The following is a 26,521-nucleotide window of genomic DNA, read 5'->3' as shown; positions in this document are numbered from 1 at the left end:
TTATACAATCTAATTATAATAATCGCTAAAATTGCGTGCCACTGACATACATACATACACATATCAGTTCTTGTATGTAGGTTTATTTATAGTGGGGGGGGGGGGGGAAAGTGGTCCTAGACAATGGGCCCGTAGGACTTTCATGATGAGAAGTTGCCACCTATTTAGATATGTTCTACATATGTCTAGGAACAGGAAAATTGATGTTGCCAATTTTGGAGCTGTGTCAAATGGTGGCCATTTTGAATTCCAAAATGGCTGCCATGATCATGGTTTGTTTTCTTCAATGAATACAATTATTGCTCATTTTTGAAATGATATCAACATTTTATCCAATAATATGAGTGAACATGAATAAAAGAGACGTTATATTATGATTTCTTGTATGCATATTTAAAATAATTATAAGGTCATTTCGAATTTCAAAATGGCCACCATTTGAAATGAGCTGTTTATTTATTTAAATATTCTTCTAAATCCATTGAAAGAGTATTTTTTTTTCTTATTTCTAAGAAACTTTTGGATGCTACTTCTAACAGACAATAATATATTAAATAAATTGGCCCTTTTGAGTATCCATAACAAATAATTAGCTATAGAGGGCAGCATCTGGGTTACCTGCTGCCTCTACTACATCCATAAGCACATGGCATTGGACAGAAGTTTCTGCTGTATTGTCATGCAAAGTGATCAAAGCATATATTGTTACTAAACAGACTCAACATCAATAAACATCAGTATGCGGAATCTCCTTGCACATGTGAGGACCAAGGATGAGTTGATGGCTTATTTAGCAGAGAAGATTCTGCAGCACGCTGCTTTGAACAGAAAGCATGTTGTAGTTGCATGGCGTGACAGAGCAGAAAGTTCACATAGGAGCGTTGACTTATTAAGTAGTTCCCAAGAAGAGGCAGATACTAAGCTTATGCTCCATGCTGTTGATGCCACCAACAACGGTGCTACCTCATTGAGAATCTATTCTCCTGATACGGATGTCTTGGTTCTGGCTATTCGGCACTATCCAAATCTTGCAGACACTATTATGGTAACTGGTGCATGAAACAACCAGAGAGTAATCAAACTTGGACCAATATATAAAACTTTGGGGCCATCAAAAGCAGCTGCACTTCCTGGATTCCATGCATTGTCTGGAGCGGATATTACCGGAAAGTTTGCAGGCAAAGGCAAGATAACATGCTGGAAGGTTTTAGATCATTTGGATGACAACCATGACATCGTTGTAGCATTGTCCCAACTTGGTGCGACAGGCACTGTCTCAGAAGCAACAAGTGCTGCTCTTGAAGCTTATGTATGTCAGCTCTATCTTCCTAGAACAACAAAAATAACAAACGTTGCAGATGCAAGATGGTGGCTCTTTAAGCGGAAACAAGCCCAAGCAGAGAATCTTCCCCCAACTAAAGCTGCACTCACACATGCCATTGCCAGAGGACATTATCAAGCCATGATATGGTATAATGACATTGTTGCATTCCCTGAAATACCATCCCCAGAAAACTATGGCTGGAACTTGGTAGATGGAATTTTCATACCAGTGATGACACATTTGCCTCCAGCTCCAGATGCCGTCACACAGTTAATGAAATGCGGATGTGGTCAGACCCGGTGTTCCAGTCACCAATGCAAGTGTAAAAAAGAATGGAGTGTTTTGCGCAGAATTTTGTACATGCTGTGAAGGGGAAGAACTATGCAACAATGCTGCTTCTAACCCCGAAGTTGACTCTGACAATGAAGAGAATAGTGATGATGATGATGTTTAATACGGCTATGAAAGTAGCAAACTTGCAACAAGTTCATGTAGTTCCATTCTACATGGTTAAGACTGCATTTGTTGGACATGCTGTTGCAAGATGTGTATTGTAGATGTGGGTGTGGCTATTGTGTCTGGGGTATGTGGGGTGTGTGCTGGTACTGCGAGTGCATGATACTGCACCTCATAAATTTGTTATCCTCTGAAATGGATATTTAAATATTGTAGCTTGTAGAGTTAAAGTCTACAAATTAAGTCCATAGAAGTGACTGTGTTTATCATTTTATATACGAGCTAAGGTGTGTATCTGAGTGCCAGTTGCTTAGGTGATTGTCTAACTGTGCAAAAAAAGTTTGAGAAAAATACCGTTAGATATCGTTTTTAGATAACACTTGTTACCACAATATTTAAAGGGGGATGGTCCGATTTCATCACATGCAGTTTTCACATTGATTGAATGGCTTTGACCCTCTACCCCACCTGTGAAGTTTCATGCTGGTATTTCAATCGTTTTGACAAGAGAGCTAAAAATGTGCATTTGCAAGCCCCGTAGAATACTGTGGTTCAACTAATTGGTTGACCAATAGTAAGCAAGTTTTGGCATACAAAATCCAAACTAAACATCTTGCAGCCCTACAATGTCACAGGGTCAATGAGAAGAATAGCAGCTTTCTTCTCATATCAAAATTTATACCACGCCCGGTTAAATCTGGGTGTCAATGTTAGGATGAAGCTGTTGATCGGACCATGGCCCATACATTTTAATGCAATTTGTAACTTTTTGGTGGCCATTTTGAATTTCAGGATGGGTGATATCGTATGCAATTTGAACAAAATATTACTTGCATTGATTTTGAAGTGTTAACAACAATGAAAACCTATCATTTTGCTTTCAAAATTGAGGTAAAATACTTTCATTGAAACTAACCAAGCGAAAAATAGTGGCAAAACATCGGCCATTTTGAAATCCAAGATGGCTGACATCTGCCACACTTCCAAAAATGGCAACATGCATTTTCATGTACCTTGGTACTTAGATAATGAATTAAAATAGGTGGCACCTTCTCATCATGAAAATCCTACAGGTGTCCACTTGCCCCCCCCCCCCCACTATTAAACGTTTATTGACATTGATTTTAGCACATTCGATTCTGATTTCATTCTTTATATCTTCAATAGTCGTGGTCTCGTAGTATAAACCACTGATTTCAGTTGTCATCAAAGGAAAAAGTCAAGTGGCATTAAATCTGGACACGTTGGAGCCATTCTATCGGTCCACGACGACTTATCCACCTCAAGGCATAGTCTCAAAAAAGAAGAAAAATTTAAAAATATTTCCCATGATGTCAGACTTTTGAAACACCACATATTCTACTGTGATTGTAGTTTTGTGAGACAAAGTCAATGAGCAGGATTTCCTTGGTAGCTCAGAAAATTGAGGCTATGTCCTTACTAGCTGAGGGGAGAGCAAGAAATGTATTGGATGAAGGAGATCCCTTGTGCTTCCATTGCATGGATTCCAATTTGCTTTCAGGATCCCAGTGGTGAAGGCACGTTTTGTGACCAGTTACCAGACGAGCGATAATTGGCCAATGTTAAACAGTTCAAAAAGCTCGCGATATAACGGCTGTTGATCAAGAGGGTGTCGTTTTCAGGTCCCATTTTGCTGAGAGCTTGGACATGCCCGGGCATTCGTTAAAGAAGGTGAATATGCTGCTTTAAGAAATTCCAAGCTCTGTGGATACTTCAGTGACCTTAACATGGCAATGCTCCATGATTGGTTTGACCTGGGAAAGAGTTTGTGGGTTGGTTGTTGCATCGACCAGACACCCAGAGCTGGATTTACCTTCAAAGGACTCTCATCTACCCTTATAGTTATCTACCCATGTGTCTACTGTAGAATATGAGGGTGCCACATCACCATGTGTGGCCACTGGTTTTGGGTTTCTTTGGAGCTACACCTCCTTTGCATAAAACATTGATGACACCTTGATGCTTGACTTTAGTAAGATCCATAATTGCATGATGCAACAAACATGTAGATTATACTCTAAAACAACGTCAGATTAATGAAACTAAAGGCATATAACAAGCATCCAAGAAAGTTTACAATGGGCAAAAAATGTCGCTCTAGGGTGCCAATAAATACTCCATCCCCAGAACTTTTTGACCACCCCTTGTTGACATGAAAATTACTACGTTACTAAAAAGTTAGATTCTATTTGCTGATTGCTTACTTGGCAACCCTTGAGGCTAGTGTTGGGACCGGGAGTTGAAACGGCCTCCCAACGACGATTCTCCAACTCTTCACTCAGATGTCGAAAGAACTGCAGTCGGGTTATCACACAGGGGTGGAATAGTGTTCAACTGTATCCCAACATTGATAAATGCAGCAACAATGCTTCACATGTTACTCTCCCCCACTGTGCAATGCAAACTTTACACTGATGCTCCAAGGTCATCATCACCACATTATGTTGCAGAATGCCCCATATGTCAAGCTGGGTAGCTCAAAGGGTGTGTTGGATTAGCACAACTTTTCACGAGCCTGCTGGTCAGGTCTGACATTCATGGAATGATTTGGGAAGGAAGTTGGAATGTGGCCAGGGTATTGACACACAATGGTGTACTCTTTTGGAAGGTGGTGAAAGATCTTTAATCTTCTTCTTCTTCTTCTTCTTCTTCCTTCGGCTGCTCCCGTTAGGGGTCGCCACAGCGGATCATCCGTATGATCCGCATAGTGATTTGGCACATGTTTTTTACGCCGGATGCCCTTCCTGACCCAACCCTGGTCGCCTCTTACGACACAGGGATATGGTACACCTATTTTAACCGGGGTAAACACCGGCCCAGTACACTGGTACTCACTTCGCCGACCTCGGAAGGATGACAGGCTGAGTCAACCCCCTGGTGTATTAATTCAGTGGCCCAACGGGGCTTGAACTCAGGACCTTTTGGATCCCAAGCCGCTGCCCTAACCACTGCGCCAACACCAGGCTTAGGTGAAAGATCTTTAATGTCCACCAAAAAATTATTGCAGTTGGGGAACCTGACTTAGCATCCTTCCGAAGAATTGTGCACTCGATGTAACACCCTGACTGAGGGCACCAGCATTACAGTTTATAGTCAGGCTGCGAATTGAACTGAGACCACACAGTTGAAAGTTGAGTCTGCTACCACTGGGCTATCATGTCAGCCCAATGATACTCAAACATACAATGTATAAAATCATAATCACATATCTGTAAGTCAAGTGCTTTTTGAAAGCAGGTTGCGAGCTGGAAATTAGCAGTAATTTGATCATCAGCCCAGCTGCATATTTGTTTGCTGAAGTTGCTCGACTAGAGGAGCCACGAGGAAACCCCCTGAAGGAATCCTGCAAAATTATACAGGCCTTCCAGAGCCACATTGCTATCATCATGTGATGTACAATTGCTCGACAAAGCCATACCCACTAAATCCATGTAAGCACAAACAAGACCCACTATCATTGGCTGAGTATACACAATCGTCTCAGTGGCTGAAAAACTACAATCTGAGGCTCATGTGCTTATCATCATAGCATGTTAATAGCACAGCAAATGCACCCGCTTTGAGCGACAATTGTCACGCTGACAAGACTATTGAAAGCGTGCTTCAAAATGATGCAATAATGGCATCAAACGAGCTATCTTGCTGCAATCTATACATGTTAATTTGTCATGAAAATGCCGTCTTGCACGTTTATATCTTGAAAAATGCTTCGGGCCATACATTCGAAGATGTTTATATTATTAGTCCCCTACCGGTTTCACAGGAGGGGACTACAGTTTTGCTGTCTGTGCGTCTGTCTGTTCCACCTGTGGTGTTTACGACTTTTTATTTTGGAATATCATCACCATCATCATCATCATGTACCATGCTCTATAAAGATCGTTGGTTCTGTGAGACAGTTTCGTGGCTCGGGTTAAAATACTGGATGGGTCGCCACTTCAACGCAGGATACTCAACTGAGTGTACAGGAATTTGCAATTTGTTCAGGGTACCGGCAATAGCTTGCCTACTCTTCATGATAGACACCGTGGGATCTTTAACACCCACCAAAAAATGCTGGCAGATGGGACGCCCAGTTTAACGTCAACCCGAGGGACAGCACACTCATTGATGAATCGCCCTGCCTACACAAACAACAGCATGACAGTTTATAGTCGGGGCGAGATTCAAACTCAGCCTAAACAGCTCAGAGGTATGTGCACCTCTAACTATCCTGCCAGCTTATGTGCAAAATGTGCTTGCATAATTATGCTTTTGATATGACAGACATACCGGAACATTCCCATACTCGCGGAAGGACAGGCGGATGTGATCATACTGGCTCATGCCAAGGGGGCCTGGAATCTGCTCTGGCAATGCTTTTTTCAGATGGAGGACAATCTTTGGACTACTGTAAGGGTACAAGAAGAGGGCATGATGTGGATGTTGGAAGGAGGAAGGTGGAAGAAAATTTAAGAGAGCTAGTTGTGGCATGTACTGTATATCTGGCTGTTTAGTTAGCACAATCCAAATATCAGAAATATGAATCCACTTTCAAGACTTTCCGATACAATCATTTATCAAGATAAATAACAATCAGTATCGACAAGTATGGTTTTAAACAATAAAATGAAGTCAATAACATAAGAAAAATAGAAGGGCACTCGGTGGAGCGCATACCTCCACCACGCAATGCCTGATCCACGAGAACATATAGGGCCCAATATATTTTTGAAATATGCCATATATCGTTTTTGATCCAATCTCTCAATGGTGAAGATCACTTTAAGAATTAAATAATTATTGCATCCAGATCCGGATTCGGATCTTCAACAAAATAGAATTTGATCAATTCGTCCTTGTCGCACACCAAACATGTCCACCAAGTTTCATCTGAATCCGTACACAACTTTTTGATAATTTGTGCCATACATCGGTTTAAGATAATTTGTGCCATATATCTTTTTTCTTCTTTTCTTTCTTTTCTACAGTACGTTTGGACATCGGGATTGCAGCACTCTCTGAGGTTCGGAGACCGGATTGCGGAGAGATCATGGTGGGTGGTTCCACCTACTATTGGTCTGGTCGCTCTGATGGTTACCATGCCCAAGGAGTTGCTGAAGCTGTGTCCAATAAGCTGACTCCAATGATAATTGAGGTAGCACAGGTCAACGAGCGTATTATGAGACTAAGGATTCATCACTTATTGGGTGTCATTTACCTGCTCTCTGTATGTGCTCCGACTGAGACGAGTGATGTCACCATGAAGGACAAATTCTATGCCACGCTCGAGTCTGTGGTTGATCAGTGCCCCAGGCGAGATACTCTTCCAGTCTTGAGGGATTTCAATGCATCAACTGTAACTGATAGGGATGGTTATGAGACATGTGTTGGTCCCCATGGGTCTGGAACTGTGAACCAGAATAGCACTAAGTTCCTTGACTATGCAAGAAGTCATGGGCTTAAGGTGGCTGGTTCATGGTTTCAGAGCCCACAGACTCATCGCTGGACTTGGTATTCCAACGCTGGTGGTGTGGCAAAGGAGATTGACCATGTGCTCATTGATGGTTGCTGGAGGATGATCCAGAACTGTAGGGTCTACCAGAGTGCTCAGGTCTTCAATACCGAGCACAGGCTTGTTGTAGCAACTCTTAAGTTGCAGCTGAAATCTGGGAGAATGGTGAAGAGCGTATTATGAGACGAGGCTGGATGTTGGCAAGCTCAAGGATGAGAGGGTAGCTGAGGGGTTTGCGAACAGGCTGAATGGGGATTTGGGGGGGAGGGTCTGGGTGCTTTGGGAATCCTGAAGAGTTGTGGGGTGCGTTCAAGACCATCATCCTTGATGTTGCCGGTGGATGTCTTGGAACTCATCATTGGATGAAGAATATTTTTTTCTCTCAAGGGACACTGGATACCATTGACCAGTCGCAGGGCTAGGCTTAATGGCAGAGATGAGCTGTTCAGGGAGCTGAAGTGTAAAACTGTACGTGTGCTCAGGGTGGCCAAGGAGGCCTATGTGGGAGGAATCTGTGAGGGGGTCGAGCATCACCTGTGATCACGTTAGAAGACCCTAGCACATATAGGTCTCAGCCTTTTTTCCTTCAGTCCTCGAGCGAGGTTCATGCTTATACACTGCCTGGGTTTTTTTTGTGTGGGAGCGACTTTTTTCCCCTTGACAAATTTCTCCTTCACCTCAAAACCTCCAAGTCTGTTGCGTGGAAACTCATTTTGCTGACCTCGGAAGGATGACCGGCAGAGTCAACCCCACCTGGTATTAATTCAACAGCCGAGTGGGATTTGAACTCAGGATTGTAAGATCCCAAGCCCACCACCCTCACCATTAAGCCAACACAAGGCATCCGGCAACCCCTGGTAGAGATTTAGATAGAGCTTTTACACACAATGAGCCTGAGATGACCCTCAAAAATTTTCATACTGATTGGATAGAGCATTTGACGTATGCGATTATGACAACATAATGAAGCCACCTATGACATCAAAAATATCACACTTGTTTCCCATGGGGAGTACTTTACATTTGCCAAGTTTCAATTTTTTCCATGGAACAATTTCAAAGATACAGAGGTCCAAATTTTTTCCTTTTTTTTTTCAACATGGCTGCCACACCATGTGACCGATGATATCATAATCATCATTAAAATATTCCACATGAGTAGTCGCACATATGGTGAAAATTGTGTCAATCAGATAAGCAATTGCAAAGAAAAAATAGAAAATTAGCATGGACGTATGTACGTACGAACAACCTAAAACCATCATGCCTCCGGCGACTTCGTCAGCAGAGGCATAAGAAAGAGTGAAAAAGGTGATTATATATGCCCAACCAAATAATTTTGTAAAAATTACTCTGAAAAGTACTGAATGTGGAAACCAAATGCCAAGTATGCAGAGAAATGACCAGCATTCTTTTTTAAAAACTGGATCTATGTCCAATCAATTTTTTTTGTATTCTCATTGCACCATATCGGAAGAGCTACATTTACAAATTTGCGAAAAACGAAATGTTGCAGTTAGGATCTCTGTATTAGCAAAAAGGTTTGGATTCCTTTACAGTCAATCAACTCAGCTCGACATGCTTCTCGGCCTCTCTGAACAATGGTTGGAGGCTCTAAATCCCAAACAAGACATTCGGATACATCTTGGGTTGCCAAGCTTGCTGCCTGTGGCATAGAAAGCTGCATTCATTCCTCAATTTCTGACTTCCTCCACTTGTGCTGTTAATGTGTTATCAGTGGAACACTCTCCTCCGATCTCCCAGAGAGGTGGAGAGTGGTAGTTTGATTTCCTCAAAGCAGTGTCTTTGGCCCAGTCTTATTCCTCATCCACATAAATGACCTTGCTGATGTTCTGGCAAAACCTATTTTCCTTTTATAAATGACTTCATATTGTGTTGTATAGTAACCCATACCACTGATATGCAGACAGTAGATGTATCTCTCTCTAGTGCGGTCTGGAATTTATGGGATGTTGGTCTGATAAATGGAACATGTCCTTCAATCCTGGAAAATCTCACAAACTCACTCTATCTTTCCAGAACAATTGTCAAATGCACCTATGTATCTGTTAATGGGAGCCACTGGAAGAGGTTCAGTCTCTTGAACGTCTAGGCCTCACCTTGTTATTTGACCTCATTGCAGAAGACACCTATAATGTTGAGAGCATTCGATTCCACACTATCCACGAGAGACAGATGTGATGTTGGGACACCAATGGGCACTGGCACTCAAGGGTATTTAACTACGGGAACGGAGAGGGTGCTCGCAACCCCTGGCAAACCCGACCACTACTTTGCAATACCCAGAACGACTGGGTAGCCCAACTCTCACCATGTGGAGGCAGTTTCAGATCTATCTAGTATAGATCATGAATGCAAGCAGCAAGGAAGTCCATCAGCAGCACAAACCAAATGGTAAGCAAAGAAAGCATTGACATAAAACATGTATAAATACCTGTTGCTGAATATTGAAGGTTGTTCTTCATCAATCAACTTTATTAAACACAGAGGTAGACTCAAAACACATTCCTGGAACAAAATACACATAAAAAGATAAACATAATAAATAAAGATACAAACACACCAAAAGTCAAGTGAAATACAAAACTTTAATCCTCCATCATCATCATCATCATCATCATCATCGTTTTTCAGCCGTTTCCATGCTTGCATGTGTAAGCTGTGGTTCACCTAATGGCTGATTTCCAGGCTGCACGATCCGTGGCTAGCCCTCTTGTTCGGCCTTTCACTCCAAGATAGTTTCTCAGCAACACATCCCATGTTTTCCTCGGATGGCATTTAGCTCTCCTTCCATTCACATTCATATTTATACACCTCTTCACACAGCTGCCCACCCCTATCATTTCCATATGTCTGAAGCATCTCAACCTACCACTACGCATCACCTCACTCATGCTTTCTATACCTAACCTATTTCTTAATTCCACATTTGGTTTCCTATCCTTCAGTATCATTTAATTCATCACTTCACTTCACTTCACTTTTTTTGCAAAAGAGCTGTTAAACCATTTGCAAATCCCAAAAAATAATTTTACCAATTGAAAAGGCATTTGTGTCAAGTTAACTTCAACCACAATAACAAATACAATTCACAATGAGGAAAGTAAACAAAGAAAGAAAAAATATGTACTGTAGCTTTCAAGCAATCTCACCAAAACCTGTACAAACAACAGAAAAATCCTGCAGAAATACAAGAATTGTTAAATGCCATGGTTGGAAGACCTCTCTCATGAGGTTTATGACTCAATTAGACCTGTCGGATCGCAAAGACCTAGGATGTCTGCCAAAGACTCACAAAGTTAGTGTTCCTCTATGGCTGATCCTTTCAATGAATGGCTCTGCACAGCATGAACTCGCCAGTTGGTATTGTGAACTATTGCAGCCAGCACGGAGCAGTGTCTCAGAACATGCAATTGTGGACTCCTTCACCTACTCAGAACATGTCATACACATAGGTCTGACACACACCAAAACGAGAATTCCACAATGTGCTCATATGATATAGCCAGTCTATTCATGAATGTCCTACTGACAGAAGTGATCAAAATCTGCACGCAACTTCTGTCTCATAGTGACTTCACACCTCCACTGATCTCTGGATCCGTCTTCGTTGAATTAATGAATATTGTGACCCGTTCTGTCGAGTTCAGTTTCAATGATTTAATGTATACTCAGATCGATGGTGTAGCGATGGGATCCCCTCAAGGCCCCGTCTTGGGAAACATCTTTGTCGGTTACTGGGAAAACGTGCCTTTTCAGATCCACATCTTGGAGTTCAACCCCCTTCCATCTATTATCGGGACGTGGATGACATCTTTGCTGTCTTTGAGTCAACCTCAGCATGTAAAGTCTTCTTGGCATACCTGAACTCTCTCCATCCATCCTGAGAGTTCACCTTTGAGATGGAACGCTCCGGCGTACTTCCCTTCTTGGACATCTTAGTTGAGAAATCGGCCAACGCTCATAAAACCACAGTCTACCGTAAGTCTACTTTTACCGGACATTGTACAAGGTGGGACTCTTACAGTTCCTCGAGATACAAGATTGGATTGATTGGTATCTTGATCAATAGAGCAAGAAAGATCTACGCAGATAAACTCCATGCTGATATTGAGACCATCAAGACTATTCTTCTCGATAATGGGTATCCTGAACAGGTCATCAATATATATATATATATATATATATATATATATATATATATATATATATATATATATATATATATATATATATATATATATATATATATATATATATATATATATACACACACACACATACACACAAATTCCTGAACCCACCAAAGAATTCTATAAATCGGACCTGGTAAATATCCTGCATACCTATGTCTACCTTGACAAGGCAAAGTGTCTCAACGGTTTGAAAACCAGATCAAACAGACAGGATCCCATTCTTATGATGCTGTTCAACCACGAGTGATTTTCACCACCCGCTGGTTGCTTCCGTTAGTCCAAAAGATGTTCTGCCCGCCTCTCATATAAGTAAGATTATTTACTAATTTCAGTGCCAGTGTGATACTAGATACGTGGGCCGCACATCTTTGAGATTGAAGGATCGTATTGAACAACACGTCCCTTTGGGGATCAGACGGGGTCAGTCATCCGAACAGAGATAACCAACTCGGGATTGTAAGAATGTATATCGTCTGACAACTATTCCCTGTGCCTCTGCAATTGGTTACCATTTACTGAATAATCCTCAGTGTGCAGAGCAAGATCGTATTGGCTGGTTTAAAATTCTGAGTGGAGGACGCAGTTTAGCTCACTTTCGTGCAATGGAGGCAATGGAGACACAAATAATTTGCCCAAACTTTATATCTATTTTGACTATGATGGCTTGACTGACAACTGTACCACAGTCAACGTTGAGTCATCATGAAAACCACCCCCCCCCCCCCCCGCTCCTAGCCCTCAGCTAATTAGAATTACGTTTCTGCTGGTACTTTGGCGATTCATCTCCACCTCATCATTATTCATGATGGTTCATTTCCGCCTACTCATTATTCATGATGTTACCAATCAGGTAATCCCGTCCTTTCTTTCTCTCAACCAATCAACATTGAGGACATTCCATTGTAACTTTATGAATGAGAGTTTGGTGCTTCTTCTTCATCTGCTGGTCGTTTTACGCTGATGAGTGCAAGTCAAAAAGCTTTGATAATGTCTATTTTATTGAAATGCATCTTTAAAAGGTAGTATATGAATAGATGAACATAAAAAGTAAAGGAGGCTCGGGGAGATGAGAGGAAAGGAAGGAGAGGAAAAAAGGATATCAGAAGGATAGTGTCTGTCTGGTGAAAATTTAACCACCACCACCTCTGAGAAAGAGGTGGTAGTGGTTAAATGACCAATGTAATGACTGAGACAGATGTGGTGGTTATAAATAAATAAATAAATAAATAAAGTCCAGCACTTTTGCATGCAGAAGAAACATGCTCCATATTTGTTTGAGAGCATGCACATTTGATAGCTTGAACTCACTACTTAACCCCGATGATAGATGCCTGGAGATGCTTTGTGGCAAAGAACCGCTATCCCTTTTGCGTTCCCATCTGAACCATAATTCATGATGCTGAGAACCCAGGTTCAAATCCCATATACCCCATGTACTTGACGATTATTTACTTTTGCTTGTAATTTTATTAAAGAACACTGATGTTTACTCACATCTTTTTCCTGTAGGTAGTAATATGTATAAGCCCAATTGTCTTAGTTCGGGATCTGCATGGGAATCTACCATGAACATAAAAAAGCAGATTGGCCTTGAGGCACTACTGCACCGCTGGACAGAATAACTTGAATGTTATTGCTAAAAAAATCTGAGTTGTACAGATCATTATAAAATGTGGCAATTCAATGTGTTTAGTACTGTACTGTATAATCTAAACGATAGTCATCATCAATATGGGGGGAATGTGGTGAAACATATATCCATCCATTTGGGACCATACTCTATCCAGAGCATCGGTGCTGCTGTAGTAGTCCCTTGGGCTTATTGGGCACAATCCTGGACGGGTTGCCACTCCGACACAGGATACTCAAATGGCTCAATCATCCCAGCAAGCTGGTACTCATTTTGCCAGCCTAGGAATGATGACAGGCTGAGTCAACCCCACCTGGTATTAATTAAATAGGTGAGCAGGATTTGAACTCAGGACCCGAGGATCCCAAGCCCACCACCCTAACCATTAAGCCAACACCAGGCATGTTGAAACATACGTGTCTGTTTGTTTATCAAAATAAACGCATTGAAACGTGGTGGTTGTATTTGGGGTCTGCACGGGAACATTCTATTAAGTTAGGATGGCAACTTCCAACTTAAAGCTACACCCACGTGCGGCTCCCCATGGTAGTGGGTGTTTCTAGTTTTCAGTAATGGAGGTAAAATGTTTCTCTCAGCTTTCTTTCTGCCACCTCACATCACCAGCCAATTTAGCTCATCACTGCTCCATCTATTATAGTTGAACCGTTAGCTTTGCAAACAGGGTGCATCATGACACACTGGGAATCCAGAACCACGGATCCTTCTTCTCACGAAATAAGAAGAAGAACATCAAGAACTATACACGGCCTTTAATGATCCGACCAAAGCCTTCATTCAACTTCATCAACCATGAGGCTTTATGGAAGGTACTGTTGAAGTTTGGCTGCCCAGGGAAATTCATCACCATCCTTCGTCTCCTTTATGACGAGATGACTGCTATCATCCAATGTAATGATTCTAAGACAGAACCCTTAGTCATCTGAACTGGCGTCAAAAGGGGTTGTGCAATTACTCCAATTCTCCTTTCCATCTTTCTTGCAGTTATTAAGATGCTCATCTGTGACCGACTGCCCAATGTCATCTGCATCAAGCATCAGATGGATGGGAACCTCTTCAACCTCCTCTGTGTCTGTGCCAAAAAAGTTACATCGACCTCGATTTATGGAACTTCAGTTTGCCGACGACTGTACCATTGTTATACACACCTAAAGAACAGCAACAAATGACCGTTAGTTGCTTCTTTCACGCATACCAGTGCCTGGGTCTGTCCCTCAATATTGAAAAAAATGAAGGTGCTTCACCAGCCAACTTCAGGCCAACCAACTACCCCACCAAACACCACCATTAAAGGCCCAGTCACACCTTGACGTTTTAGCCAGCTTATGCCGATTTTTGCAAAAATTTGTGTAAAACGCTGGTACACGTCGAATACGTTATGGGTACGTTTTGTATATGTTTAGACCATGCTGAAAAACACTGCCATAAGTGGTAGTACGCTGGCTTTAAACGTTGAACTTTTGGGTTTTCCTCAAATTTTTTCATGCTTGAAATTTTACGACGTATGCCGGCGTATGACTCACACGTTCCGCTACGCTGGCCATAAGTTGTAGGCACGTTATGCGATCGTTGACACACGTTGAAACACGTTACTTGTAAGTTACTCATAAGTCGAAACACGTGGAGGTAATGTTTAGCGTACCCGAAACTTATTTCTAACCTATGCGTAACATTTTGTAAGCACGCTACACGAATGTTGTTCACACTTTGCAACGCGTTACTTGAAAGTACTACGAGTACTACTACTACTACAAACATCGACATCACTAAATTCTTTCGAACTACTACTACTACTAATGACATCGACATCATTAAATTCTCTCGAACTACTACTACTGCTACTACTACTACTACCATCGACATCACTAAATTCTCTCGAATTACTACTACTACCAACATCGACATCACTAAATTCTCTCGAACTACTACTACTACTACTACCACTGCCAGTGACATTGACATCTACTCAACATGGAATCAGGAACACTGACAGGTTCCTCTTGTGAAGCCTATTTGTATATACCAATTCCCCTAAACGCTGTCAATATGCCATTATACGGTAGCTGTAAGTTAGAAACACGTTCAGTAAGTTCTATGGTCGTCCGGAAGACGTCAATCAAATTCGTATGCATACGCCAATGTGCGTTTGAGATACGTCACACATAGGTTCAAAGCACGCTAATCATAGGTTCAAAGCACGCTACTAATATGTTCAAAGCACGTTACTCGTAGGTTAAAAATGAAGTTTCAGGTATGCTAAACATTACCTCGACGTGTTTCGACTTATGAGTAACTTACAAATAACGTATGGCCGACGTGTGTAAACGATTGCGGAGCGTGCCGAGAACTTACGCCAGCGTATGCGGAACTTGTGAGCCATACGTCGAGTACATCGTAAATTTTTCAGCATGCTTGAAATTTCACGACGTACTAGATGCACCATGTAATATGCCAGCGTACTTCATTGTTTTTCATCATGCTGCTAACGTATACACAACTTACCCATACCGTATTCAACGTGTCCCAGCGTTTTAGACACATTTCTCATAGGTCGGCATACGCTGGCTAAATCGTCAAGGTGTGACTGCGGTGTTGACACTTCCAATTTTCAGGCGGTTATGATTTAAATCGGCGAGTGGCAGGTTTTTAACAGAGAACGCCACGAGTTCATCGGTGATACGTGCAGCGCACTATGACCAAGTTAAACTATCGTTGGGCATAGTTTGTGAACGCCAATAACAGGCTAAGCATTCGTTGGTATAAGTTATCTTTAACACAACGAAACGTTCTGTACCCGTTACTAATACGTTATGCATACGACCAACAGGTTATGAATACGACCAAAAGTTTAAAAAAAACTCAAAACTTCAGCGTACACCAACGTTTTACATACATTTTTATACGTTGCCATTCCTGGCTAAAACGTCAAGGTGTGACTGGGCCTTAACAGGCACAAACTAGAAAATGTTGAACACTTTGCATACATTGGCAGCCATCTTTCACAGGAAGCCAACATCGACTATGATATCCAGCATAGGATCTGAATGATGTGTTAGTTCCACTTTTGCAAGACTGAAATATGTGGGTTCAACAACAGTGACATCAAGATCCAATCAAAACGCCGCATAAACAAGGCCATTGCAATTCCTATTTTATTGTGTAGCTGTGAAGCCTAGGTGACCGATTGGAACCACCTGAAAAGCCAAGAACATCACCACTGCTACCTTCAGAAAATCCTTGGAGTGAAATGGGAGGATCACCAAAAAAAATGCCAATATCCTCGCTGATGCACACACCAACCGTGTTGAAGCATTGATCATTCAACATCAGCTGCTGCAAATGAATGTCATCCGAGACAAATCCTATATTCCCAACTAAGCCAAGGACAAAGACCATGTGGGGGCCAGAGGAAATGATTCAAAAATACTCTGTAAGCAAGCTTTAAGAAGTGTGACATTGACATCATGAACAGGAGCAAAACCAACATAGGTCCACATGGCTATATCTTGTGAGAGAAGGCATACACCACTTCGAGGAAAACTACCTTGCCGTGGGAGCTGAAAAAATGGCAGAAACAAAAGGAGAGGGAATGAGACCAAGAAAACCACGGTCCGTCCCTTCCCTTAACCGTCTGCTGCGGCATCTGTCAAAGTCTGCGGCTCAACGATCCGCCTTCACAGCCATCAACGGATTCATCAATAACTCCAAAGCATAAGCCGTGGAAGAGATCATCGTCAACCCTAAGGGATTGCCGATGATGACGTATCAAGGCAGTGGGGATAAAAGGGGAACATTGAACAGGTGCTCCAGGAAAACCTACGAGAGTGAAGTTGCTACGAAGTTGAAAAGCACCATTTTCTACACATGATCTATTACGTTGTATAGGATGTGGAGTGTATGTAGTTAAGAAATTTGGTCAAAGTATTAGCTCGATTACAACTTCATTTCACAACAAATAAGAGGTAGTGCGAGATATTTTTCATTTCCTGCTCAAACTTTTCAGAAATTTGTGGTAAAAGTATCTGCAGTCACTTTATAAAGGAAAAAAAAGTCTGTAATACAAAGAACAATCATCTGTATAATATAAGCTGGAGGACTTGCTAATTATCATGTACTAAACCCAACTACTCTTGATCACATCCTTGGGTAACCCAACTACAGTATTCTTGAAAACGGCATTCGGTAGAGCGCATACCTCCACCAGACTGAACAGTTTATGTTTTATATCCCACTGATAGGTCAGATCTGCTGACGTGAACCAAAATCTAACAGCTTGTTTTTTCCATCTCACCAACTCATCCACCAAGTTTTGTCATCTCAAGATGTCATCAACAACATCTTGAGATATCATGATGTATATATATATATATATATATATATATATATATATATATATATATATATATATATATATATATATATATATATATATATATATATATATATATATCGCTTTCTTGGCACCATTTCTCAATTTGGTGAAGAATCACTTCAATAAAAATTTTAAAATTCTGGAATCCGGATCGGGATTCAGATAGTCACAAAAATAGAATTAATTCGTCCTTGTCACACACCTAACCTGTCCACCAAGTTTCATCCATATCCATCAATAACTTTTTGAGATATCATGCTATCTGAAAAAAGTTATGGACAAATCTACAATGGACAAATCAATGCAGTGTGTGGGTTTTACAGTATAGTCAAAGAGCATTAGGTCAAAAATAGGCCCAAACTGGAATGAAATTGTGCGAAGTTGTTGACCCTTGCCCTATGTTGAACTTTTGGTATATGTTGACCTCAAAAATAATTTGTGGTTGAATTCAATGACCAAATATGCAAACTCTTCAAATTTCAAGTCAATCAGATGAAAATTGTTGATTTTAGAAAAATTTGACAAAGCTGTTGACCTTTTGACCTCAAAATCAATAGACTTCTTGCTTATGACCAACTCAACCCTTTTGTTAAGTTTCGTGAAGATTTGTTTTAAAATCTGACCTGTAGGTGATTGACAAACAAATCGACAAACAAGAAAGATGCCGTGCATGGCATGATACTTGCAAAATCCAGAAAACAAATTTGACCTTAAAAATAATTGGTGGTTGAATTCAATGACCACATATGCAACAACTCTTCAACTTCCAAGTCAATAGGTTGAAAATTGATGATTTTGGAAATGTCACCTAAATAGTTGACGTTTGGCCTGTGTTGACCTCAAAAATAATTGGTTGGTTGAACTCGGTGACCAGAAATATAAATTATCTTCAAATTTCAAGTCAATCGGATGAAAATTGATGATTTTAGAAATCTGACAAAGCTGTTGACCCTTGGCCTATGTTTACCTTTTGACCTCAAAATCAATAGGCTCCTTGCGTATGAACAACACTACCATTTTGTGAAGTTTTGTGAAGATCGGTTTAAAATTGTGACCGGTAGGCGATTGACATACAAACAGACAAACAGACAGAATAACACACGCGGTCAACCAATATACTTGAAAAATCTTCGATTTTCGCAAGTAACAAGCACACAGACAGACAGGAGTGAAAACATAACCTCCTTCAACCCTGGTGGCTGAGGTAATTAAATACATGAACGTTAAATGCACTGAATCACTTTACCATGTTTTTGTGATCTCTCCAAATCAGACGATGGGTGGTAAGGATAAGGTTGCCAGAATCAAATCCAGACTGTAACAAAGAGAAGCAAATTAGATCAGATCTGAGCACTATACATCAAGCAATATACAGTATTTACACATCAAAGACTAATTCCACATTCCCAGAAAATAAAGCAAACTCATTGCATTTGTGAAAACATCAAAGCACTGTATTGTAAATTGAAGTGCTTTCCTCCACTTCACCTTTAAAATAATGTTTTTACAATACAGCAGACTTTTCGTGGGACTTCAAAATTTTCACATGCAAGACAAAGGCATGAATAAACATCAGAGTACATTTAAATGAATTGCAAGGACATGCTAGGCAATGGACAAATCAAAGCAGTGTGTGGGTTTTACATGCCCAAGAGCAAATTAGGTCAAAAATAGGCCCAACCCGGAAAAAAAAAATAGTACGAAGCTGAAATTTTCAGGAACACTCCACATTATCATGAGAAACAGCATCCCAAAAGTCCCCAAGTTCCTTGTGGAATGTGCATGCTTTTATCACAGCAGAGATAAATGCATTCACTCGACAGTAGTTTTTAAGCATATCATTTTGCACTGATCTGAATGGGCAGCCATTTTTTTTCCACGTGCCATCCCTCCATATGGAGTATTAGGAGCACCAGCCCAGTGGGGAGAGCAGTACTCCAATAAGCTGTGGATGAAAGCTTTGTATGTGATCAGGAGCTCAGATGAGCCGAGGAAGGACTGCGCGACGGAGGATGCCCAGTCGGCAACTGGCTTTGAGGCCAGCTTGGAAATGTGGCTTTCCCGGGAAAGATCATGGTAGATAGAAAGATCCAACAGCTTGAATGAAAGGACTTCTTCCAGAGGATTGTTGAGAAAGTAGATGGGGGGGGGTTCCTGACGGTCTTTTCAGAGAGACATAATGAGAGTGTGATTTTTCTTGGGATTGAAAGACATGTTCCAAGTGTTGGACCAGCATGAGATTTTATCCAGATCTGCAGACAGCGAAGAAGCTGCTGCTTGTTGATCTGAGGGATGACGGAGGGTATGGCAGAGGGTGGAAGCATCAGCAAAGAGATAAAGAGGATTTTCCAGAGAGTCGAAGAGATCATTGATGAAAACCAGAAAAAGAACAGGGCCCAGAAGGCTCCCTGAGGAACTCCAGCCTGAACAGGAAGCGGGGATGAGAGAACTCCATTTAGGGCCACATGTTGACTGCAACAGGAGAAAAAGTTTGTGAGCCATGAGTGGAGATGGCCTTAGATACTATAGCAAGAGAGTTTGGTGAGCAGGGCAGGGTGCCAGAGCATGTCAACAGCACACAATATGTCTAGGGATATGGCTCTGATTTCATGTCTGGCATTGAGGACTTCCATCCATTGTTGGGAAAGCAGAAGCAGCATGTCCAGGGTCGAGTGACCTGGTCTGAATCCAAATTGATGATCAGAAATCAAGCCATTGGAGAAGAGGAAGGATTTAATGTCAGAAGTGATGATGGATCCATAACCTTGCTGATGATTGGGAGAAGGCTGATTGGTCTGTAGTTGCAGGGATCTGTTTTTGCACTTTTTTGTGCGGAGCGGTAATGTTTGCTGACTTCCATGTAGAAAGCAGATGACCTTGAGCAAATGAGAGGGTGAATAGAACAGAGAGAAGGTGAGCAAGAGCAGCAGAGCAGGTTTTTAGGACACGTGGGTTGATGTCGTCTGGACCAGATGCAGAATCAGTTTATGTTTGACAGAAAGCTCTCCTCCTTATCAGGAGAAAAGGACACAGAGTCCAGGGACAGTTGGGTGCGACTCGGTAAGGTGGCTACAGAAAGCGATGGGTTTGGGACACAAGATTGAGAAGTAAACACAGAGTTTAGGCATTCAGCCTTTTCAGGTGCAGTGTCAGCTGTGCAGCGATTTGAGGTGAGGAAGGGGATGGTTGGGGAACACACATCAGAAACAAATTTAACCAGATGCCACCAGGATTTGGAGGAGGGAGACAAGTTTGAGAGTTCAGATTTGAGATGAGAAAGATCTTGTTTTCTGACTCTCCTGAGGTAAGACACAGACTTGTTCCTAGCTTTGTAGAAGGAACTGAGATTGCCTTCAGTTGGAATTCCCTTCCATGAGGCAAAGGCAGTTTGTTTCGGGACAACTGCCTCACCACAAGCTTCAGTGTACCATGGGCGGAAGGAAGGGTATGACAACTGAAGACAAGATGGGATAAATCTGTGTATGAGAGCGAGCAATTTCTTTTTTTTGAATAATGTTTTTGGGGGTGATAAAAAGTGCTGAAACAGGAACGCTTCATTTTTAACCATTGGGTTCCCCATGAAACCCAGCAGGAGCATTTCACCACAAAGCTGGATAACCTGCAAGTACCTGCACATATGCATGCTCCCACATGCGGCACCCCTTGTTCACCCCCAGTCGGACTCGGACTCACTCCACCTTGGAGAAGCCATTCTAAATCTATCACTAAACCGTCAGTCTCTGGCAGCTTCCCAGTTACCACTCCTCCTTCCTCCTTCCTCCTCAAGGTGCATTCTAAGGTGCTCACACAAGGGTGCTACATTCACCACGCCGCTCACACACATACAGGATCCACGCTTGCACACTCGCCATGCCACACACTCGTGCTGGACTGCACGGTCACCAGTCACATAACCTCGACCACATCGGCCCGCACTGCAGCCTTGGGTGTGGATTCAGACAGCTTGCTCACAGAACACACACACACACACACACACACACACACACACACACACACACACACACACACACACACACACACACACACACACACACACACACACACACACACACACACACACACACACACACACACACACACACACACCTTCCTGTGAAGAGCTCCTGACACCCTCTTTTACCTGGCCCCCAATCTCCCCATTTGCATCATCATCATGTGTGTCGTCCAAGTACCTGCTGTTGGCTGCTATGACTGCTGGCTCCACTTCACCATCACATTTCTCTGCTGACTCCCATGGCACAGATTCACTCACCGTTAACTCTGAAGTCACACACCCCCTGCACGTCTTCTCCCCCGTGCATCCATTAACCTCCTCTCTTCCTGAGCTCTCTGTTCTCACCTTTATTGCTCCAATTTCCACTTTAATTTCCATACACTCTCAGGCACTACATATTTTATTATCCCCTGTCTCCCTTACATTTTCTCTCTCAATTTCATCCACCCCAGCCATCGGTCACTCCCACTGGCTATTCTTACTGCTGGGTTGTAATAATAGACCTACCCATATCTACAGCTTACTCACTCATCCTAACTCTGGGGTAGCACTGCTTTCAGCTAAGCTGCACTCCAACCAAGTCTGTTGGCTTAATTCCTCTGAAACCTTGGCATCACTGGTTGCCATTTTCCTGTGTCCCGCATGTCGGCATGTCCAATGCTGCTTGTACCATATGGCGCACCCATAACCTGCATCAACCTGACTGAATTGTTGAAACATGCCCATTATCTATTTTGTCTGTTCTACGTTACCGTAACCATGTTGATGCTGCTGCTTCCCACTTCTGGAAGCCTGGTCCACAGAGCTACCAGGCAGTAAGGGTGACTCTACTGCGTCCCCCATTCCCCTGATCATGCTCGTCTTGACCTGACATCGTGGCTGGCTCCTCATTAAAAAAAATTTTGCGAAAGAACACGTACTCCGCAATTTTTCTTTGAGGCATGGTTTTCCATGCCCGAGGTCCAAGTCCCACTCAAATGATACCAATGTAATGGTCCACAAGGTCCAACCCAGTTGCCCACGTTCAAATTTTGTGAGTCTGTGAGTGATCAGGTCAGTCCCCTACCACAGAGACTTCACCTTAGATCCTGTGTCCAATGTCGCATTACTGTGCGGTTGGAAGTCTTGCGACAGATGATGAGTGATGTGACGATTCGATCACGGGTCGATCTTATATTTGGCCAGCGAACCAATGATCCACATGATGCCAGGAACTCTGACAGTACTAGACCGTGACCAATTGCACAGATGGTCATCAATCATCTGAGTAACATAAGCTCGTGAAACCACCAGGGCCAATGGTGAGGTGTCACGAGGGGTCGGAGCAGCAGGGCTTCAATCAGGAGGGGAGAGAGGATCCCTTCGGTTGGCGAGCTCCTCCCATGGACCAAAAGAGGTGGATGTGAGCTGGGTGAGAAAAGCACTAGATGCAAGTGGGAACTGAGCCGATATTGGGGCTCTCCCTCCACTTGCTCAGAGTGCTTGCTGGCTTATTCACCCATTTGTTCATTCACTCGCTCACGCTTGGGTTGCTTCACTTATTCATCCGATCGACTTTCATCCTTGCTTCTCTTTCTTCTCCATTCTTTATTCCTCTTTCCTTTTCATTCTCCTTCTGCATTACATCTCATCTAATTTCTTTCTTCACACTTTCTTTCTTTCTTTCTTCTTATTCCTCTTTACATTTTCAATCCCTCTCATTCTTTCGCACCATCACGTCAAGCGCTACTCCATAAATTGCACCACCTGACCAGACCAACGATCCCCGCTTCACCTTGTCTACCTCCTGTGCTGTTCCCACCGATAACTCTATCGAGTTCACACCACGGATGGCTCCACCAGACGCACGGAGAAGGCAGTGCGGAGGCTACAAAGAGGAGAGCACGAGGAGTCACGAGAGGAACACGAGGGGTCTGTGTTTAAGACCATTAGCAGCACCAGCTCTGCTCACCTGCGAAGGTGCATGGTACACGATCCGAGCTTTATCTTTCTCACCCACTCTCTCTACCTTCTCCCAATCTTTCTTTTCTGATATATGCCTGCGGCGCCAACTACTGTTGGGTGTTGTCAATGATTAAGATCCGAGGTGGGTATGTCGTGTAGGGGATAATTTGGGGAATGTATAGGTTCCTGTAACATTTTGATATAACTGTTGATGTTGCCTTTGCTCGCTTTGCTGCAATTTTTTGTATGAATATAATTGCTTGCATTTTCCCTCCATTTTTCGCTTTGCTCGCTGCGATTAAACCGAGGAGGTATAAATAACTGTCTCGACTTATCCTGTTCGGGTTTGGTCGGATATAGCTCTCATTGGGGTAATTATCCAAAAAGGTTGATTGGTATTTGATAGTTGCTAGGGTGCGGTGCGTAACATTGCTTAACTCGGCCAATTGACATCCCTTGCGCAGCCACCGGCATGGTTCCCCATCTGCTTCAATCATCTCACAGATCCGGTAAAGCGACAACAGGCGCGACGATCCAGCCACAGGTGAGTGTTGTATACGGCATCCGTGGTCTTCTTATAGATGCGTCGGCCTTTCGGAATTATCCGAGGCGAGGTCCCTCACAATGGATATAGATATCTAATATATAAATCTTTTTCGAACCACTGACTGACTCATTCACTGACTGATATTACACATTGTGTAAGTTCGTATGCTTACACAATGTATAAGTACACCCCGCTAGTAATAAATAAAGCTCATTCTCACCACTGATTCACTAACTGACTGATATTAAAGTTTGGTACCTTCTGGGTGATATAGAAAACTGAAATTTTGCGTGCCGATTGACATCGAAGCCGAGACACTGAGAAAAAAAATCACAGAACCATCGGAAAGTGTCCGCAAATGAAAATATAAATAAATGAAAAAAAAACAAATGCAGGTGAGCGACCCGAGCAAGGTTCATTATTGCTTACAATGTGTAAGCATACCCTGTAAGTGTGTATATACATATACATAATTATTATTTTTTTTATTTATTTATATAATTTTGCATAAAGCTCATTTTAACCACTGCTTCACTGACCGACTGATATTAAAGTTCAGTACCTTCCGGGTAACATTGAAAGCTCAAATTTTGCATGCCAATGGACATCAAAGCCGATACACTGGGGAAGATGACAGAACCATCGGAAAGCGTCCATAAATGAAAATATAAATAAATGAATAAAACATCCGCCATTTTGTGCAGCAGCTTTTTCCCCACACACGACAAGGAAATTCAAAAAAAAATTTTTTTTTTTTTCAGCGTGGTCCCCTGCGCTCTCCCAAAACTAATTTACAATAAAATTTGTACCTCAGTCACTACAACCCCCTCCCACTCGATGATAGGTGATCGTTTAAAAATTAAGATTCCCAATTTTCTAAGCTCAAGTCGCTCAGACACGAATTGTCATGGTCCCGTGTGGAGGGTTCGAAAAATCCCACTCCTGATCAACAAATGTCGTGTTCAGGCCGATTAACACCAACCTGGATGGATAGCCAAACTGTTTTAACATGGAGGCAAACAGCTGAAATTTTTGGCGGTTACGACGTGCATGGGATGGAAGCAGGGAAGGCACTTTACCAGAGCGGAAGCACACGGGTTTATCCTCGAACCCACAACGAATAAACAAATACAAATAAATTTGACGATAATGATTTAATAAACACAAATCAAAAGGGTGATAATGAAAATAATTCAAAGTGGGAGGTCATGAAAAGTGAGGTAAACTAAATTCTAATTTGAGACGTCTCCACTCAGTCAGAAAAACATCCAAGGGGAAAGATAAAAATAAAAGAAACCCCCCTCCCCCCACCCCTTTATCTCAGCACTCAGCTTTGTGTCCAGAGATGTCCTTTTGGAGCCTGGTGTTTGTCAAACCACGTAGCCACCGCATGGGTAAACGTACCAAAATGGTGCCAAGTCGCTCTCTGCAGCCACGTACATCATGTAATTCGTGCAGGTCTTCAACACCAGGAGCACACAAACCACTCATCAGTTTCTGGTCCTTTACACACACCAAATGGTGCCACCTTTCTCCTTGATCATACAACAAGGCCACTGCTGAGGCTTCTGAGATAACGAGAATTGGGCAGCTTTCCCATCGTGCTGAGAGGAGCCAACGATTCTCTTCCAACTGTCCTCCTTCTCTCTAGAACCTTCTCCTCTGTGACATCACCTCGACCAATCATCAACCTCCTGGGGCGTGGCCTGTCTGGTATGTTTCCTGGGAGGCGGGATTTAATCTGCCTGTTACATTTCCTGGGAGGTGGGACTTAGCCTGCCAGTTATTGTTGTTGTTGTGAAAATGTGGTTCTTTATGGCTGGCCTTGTCAATGTAAAAACATAGGAGAAGGTCACAAGGAGCAATCACATACTGGGAGAAATTAGCCATAGAAGCAAGTAAACACAACACCACCCCCCATGTGGTGACATGTAACAAACTTAAGCTCACAGTTTTCCCTACTTAAATTACATCGAGATGTCTCCTACTCATCCACGGACCATGCTATACTATACAATCCTATCTTCAGTATGGAATTCCTTCATCTACCCCCACAAACGTAAGAAATATATATATATATATATATATATATATATATATGCTTTTATAATTTTAGCACCCTGGCATTCATGGTGTCATTCAATTCTAAGAGCCTTTAAAGCTTTGGAAGTTGTTTTTTTTTGGAAAATACGAGAAAAAAAAACTGAGATCAGTACTTTTTACTTGAAATTAAAGGACATAACTAAGATAAATAATAAACGACTTAAGAGTGATTTGAACCTGCCAAGCATCATGAACAACATACTCAACTTGGGCAATACCAGACAGGTTTCTTCTCACAAGTTTTATTACGTTAACAGTATATTTTAATCTTTCTGATAAAGCTTCAATGCAAACAACCCTGCTCAAAGCAGGTGTTGCTGTCAACGTATGCAAATATATGTCTGTTGTGTCCTTTCTAACTGTTTTGGGTAAGGACATAG

The 26,521-nt window shown here is 42.2% G+C and overlaps 1 protein-coding gene across 1 annotated transcript in view; it reads right to left on the bottom strand.

Annotated features, from left to right (window-relative positions):
- Window positions 1-26,521, bottom strand: part of VPS36 (vacuolar protein sorting 36 homolog) — a 63,674-nt gene that overhangs the window by 33,497 nt on the left and 3,656 nt on the right. The window contains exons 2-5 of the mRNA XM_085885104.1: window positions 18,779-18,847; window positions 9,751-9,824; window positions 6,074-6,191; window positions 4,006-4,095 (exon numbers count right to left, since the gene is read on the bottom strand). Of these exons, the coding sequence (XP_085741230.1) occupies window positions 4,006-4,095; window positions 6,074-6,191; window positions 9,751-9,824; window positions 18,779-18,847 (351 nt within the window). The remainder of the gene's footprint in view (window positions 1-4,005; window positions 4,096-6,073; window positions 6,192-9,750; window positions 9,825-18,778; window positions 18,848-26,521) is intronic.

This window comes from Eptatretus burgeri, chromosome 6 (genome assembly GCF_056783735.1).
Source record: "Eptatretus burgeri isolate ZD-2024b chromosome 6, Ebu_testis_v1, whole genome shotgun sequence".
Lineage (NCBI taxonomy): Eukaryota > Metazoa > Chordata > Myxini > Myxiniformes > Myxinidae > Eptatretus > Eptatretus burgeri.
The sequence above is the reverse complement of the archived record's forward strand: the minus strand, read 5'-3'. Positions and strand labels throughout refer to the sequence as shown.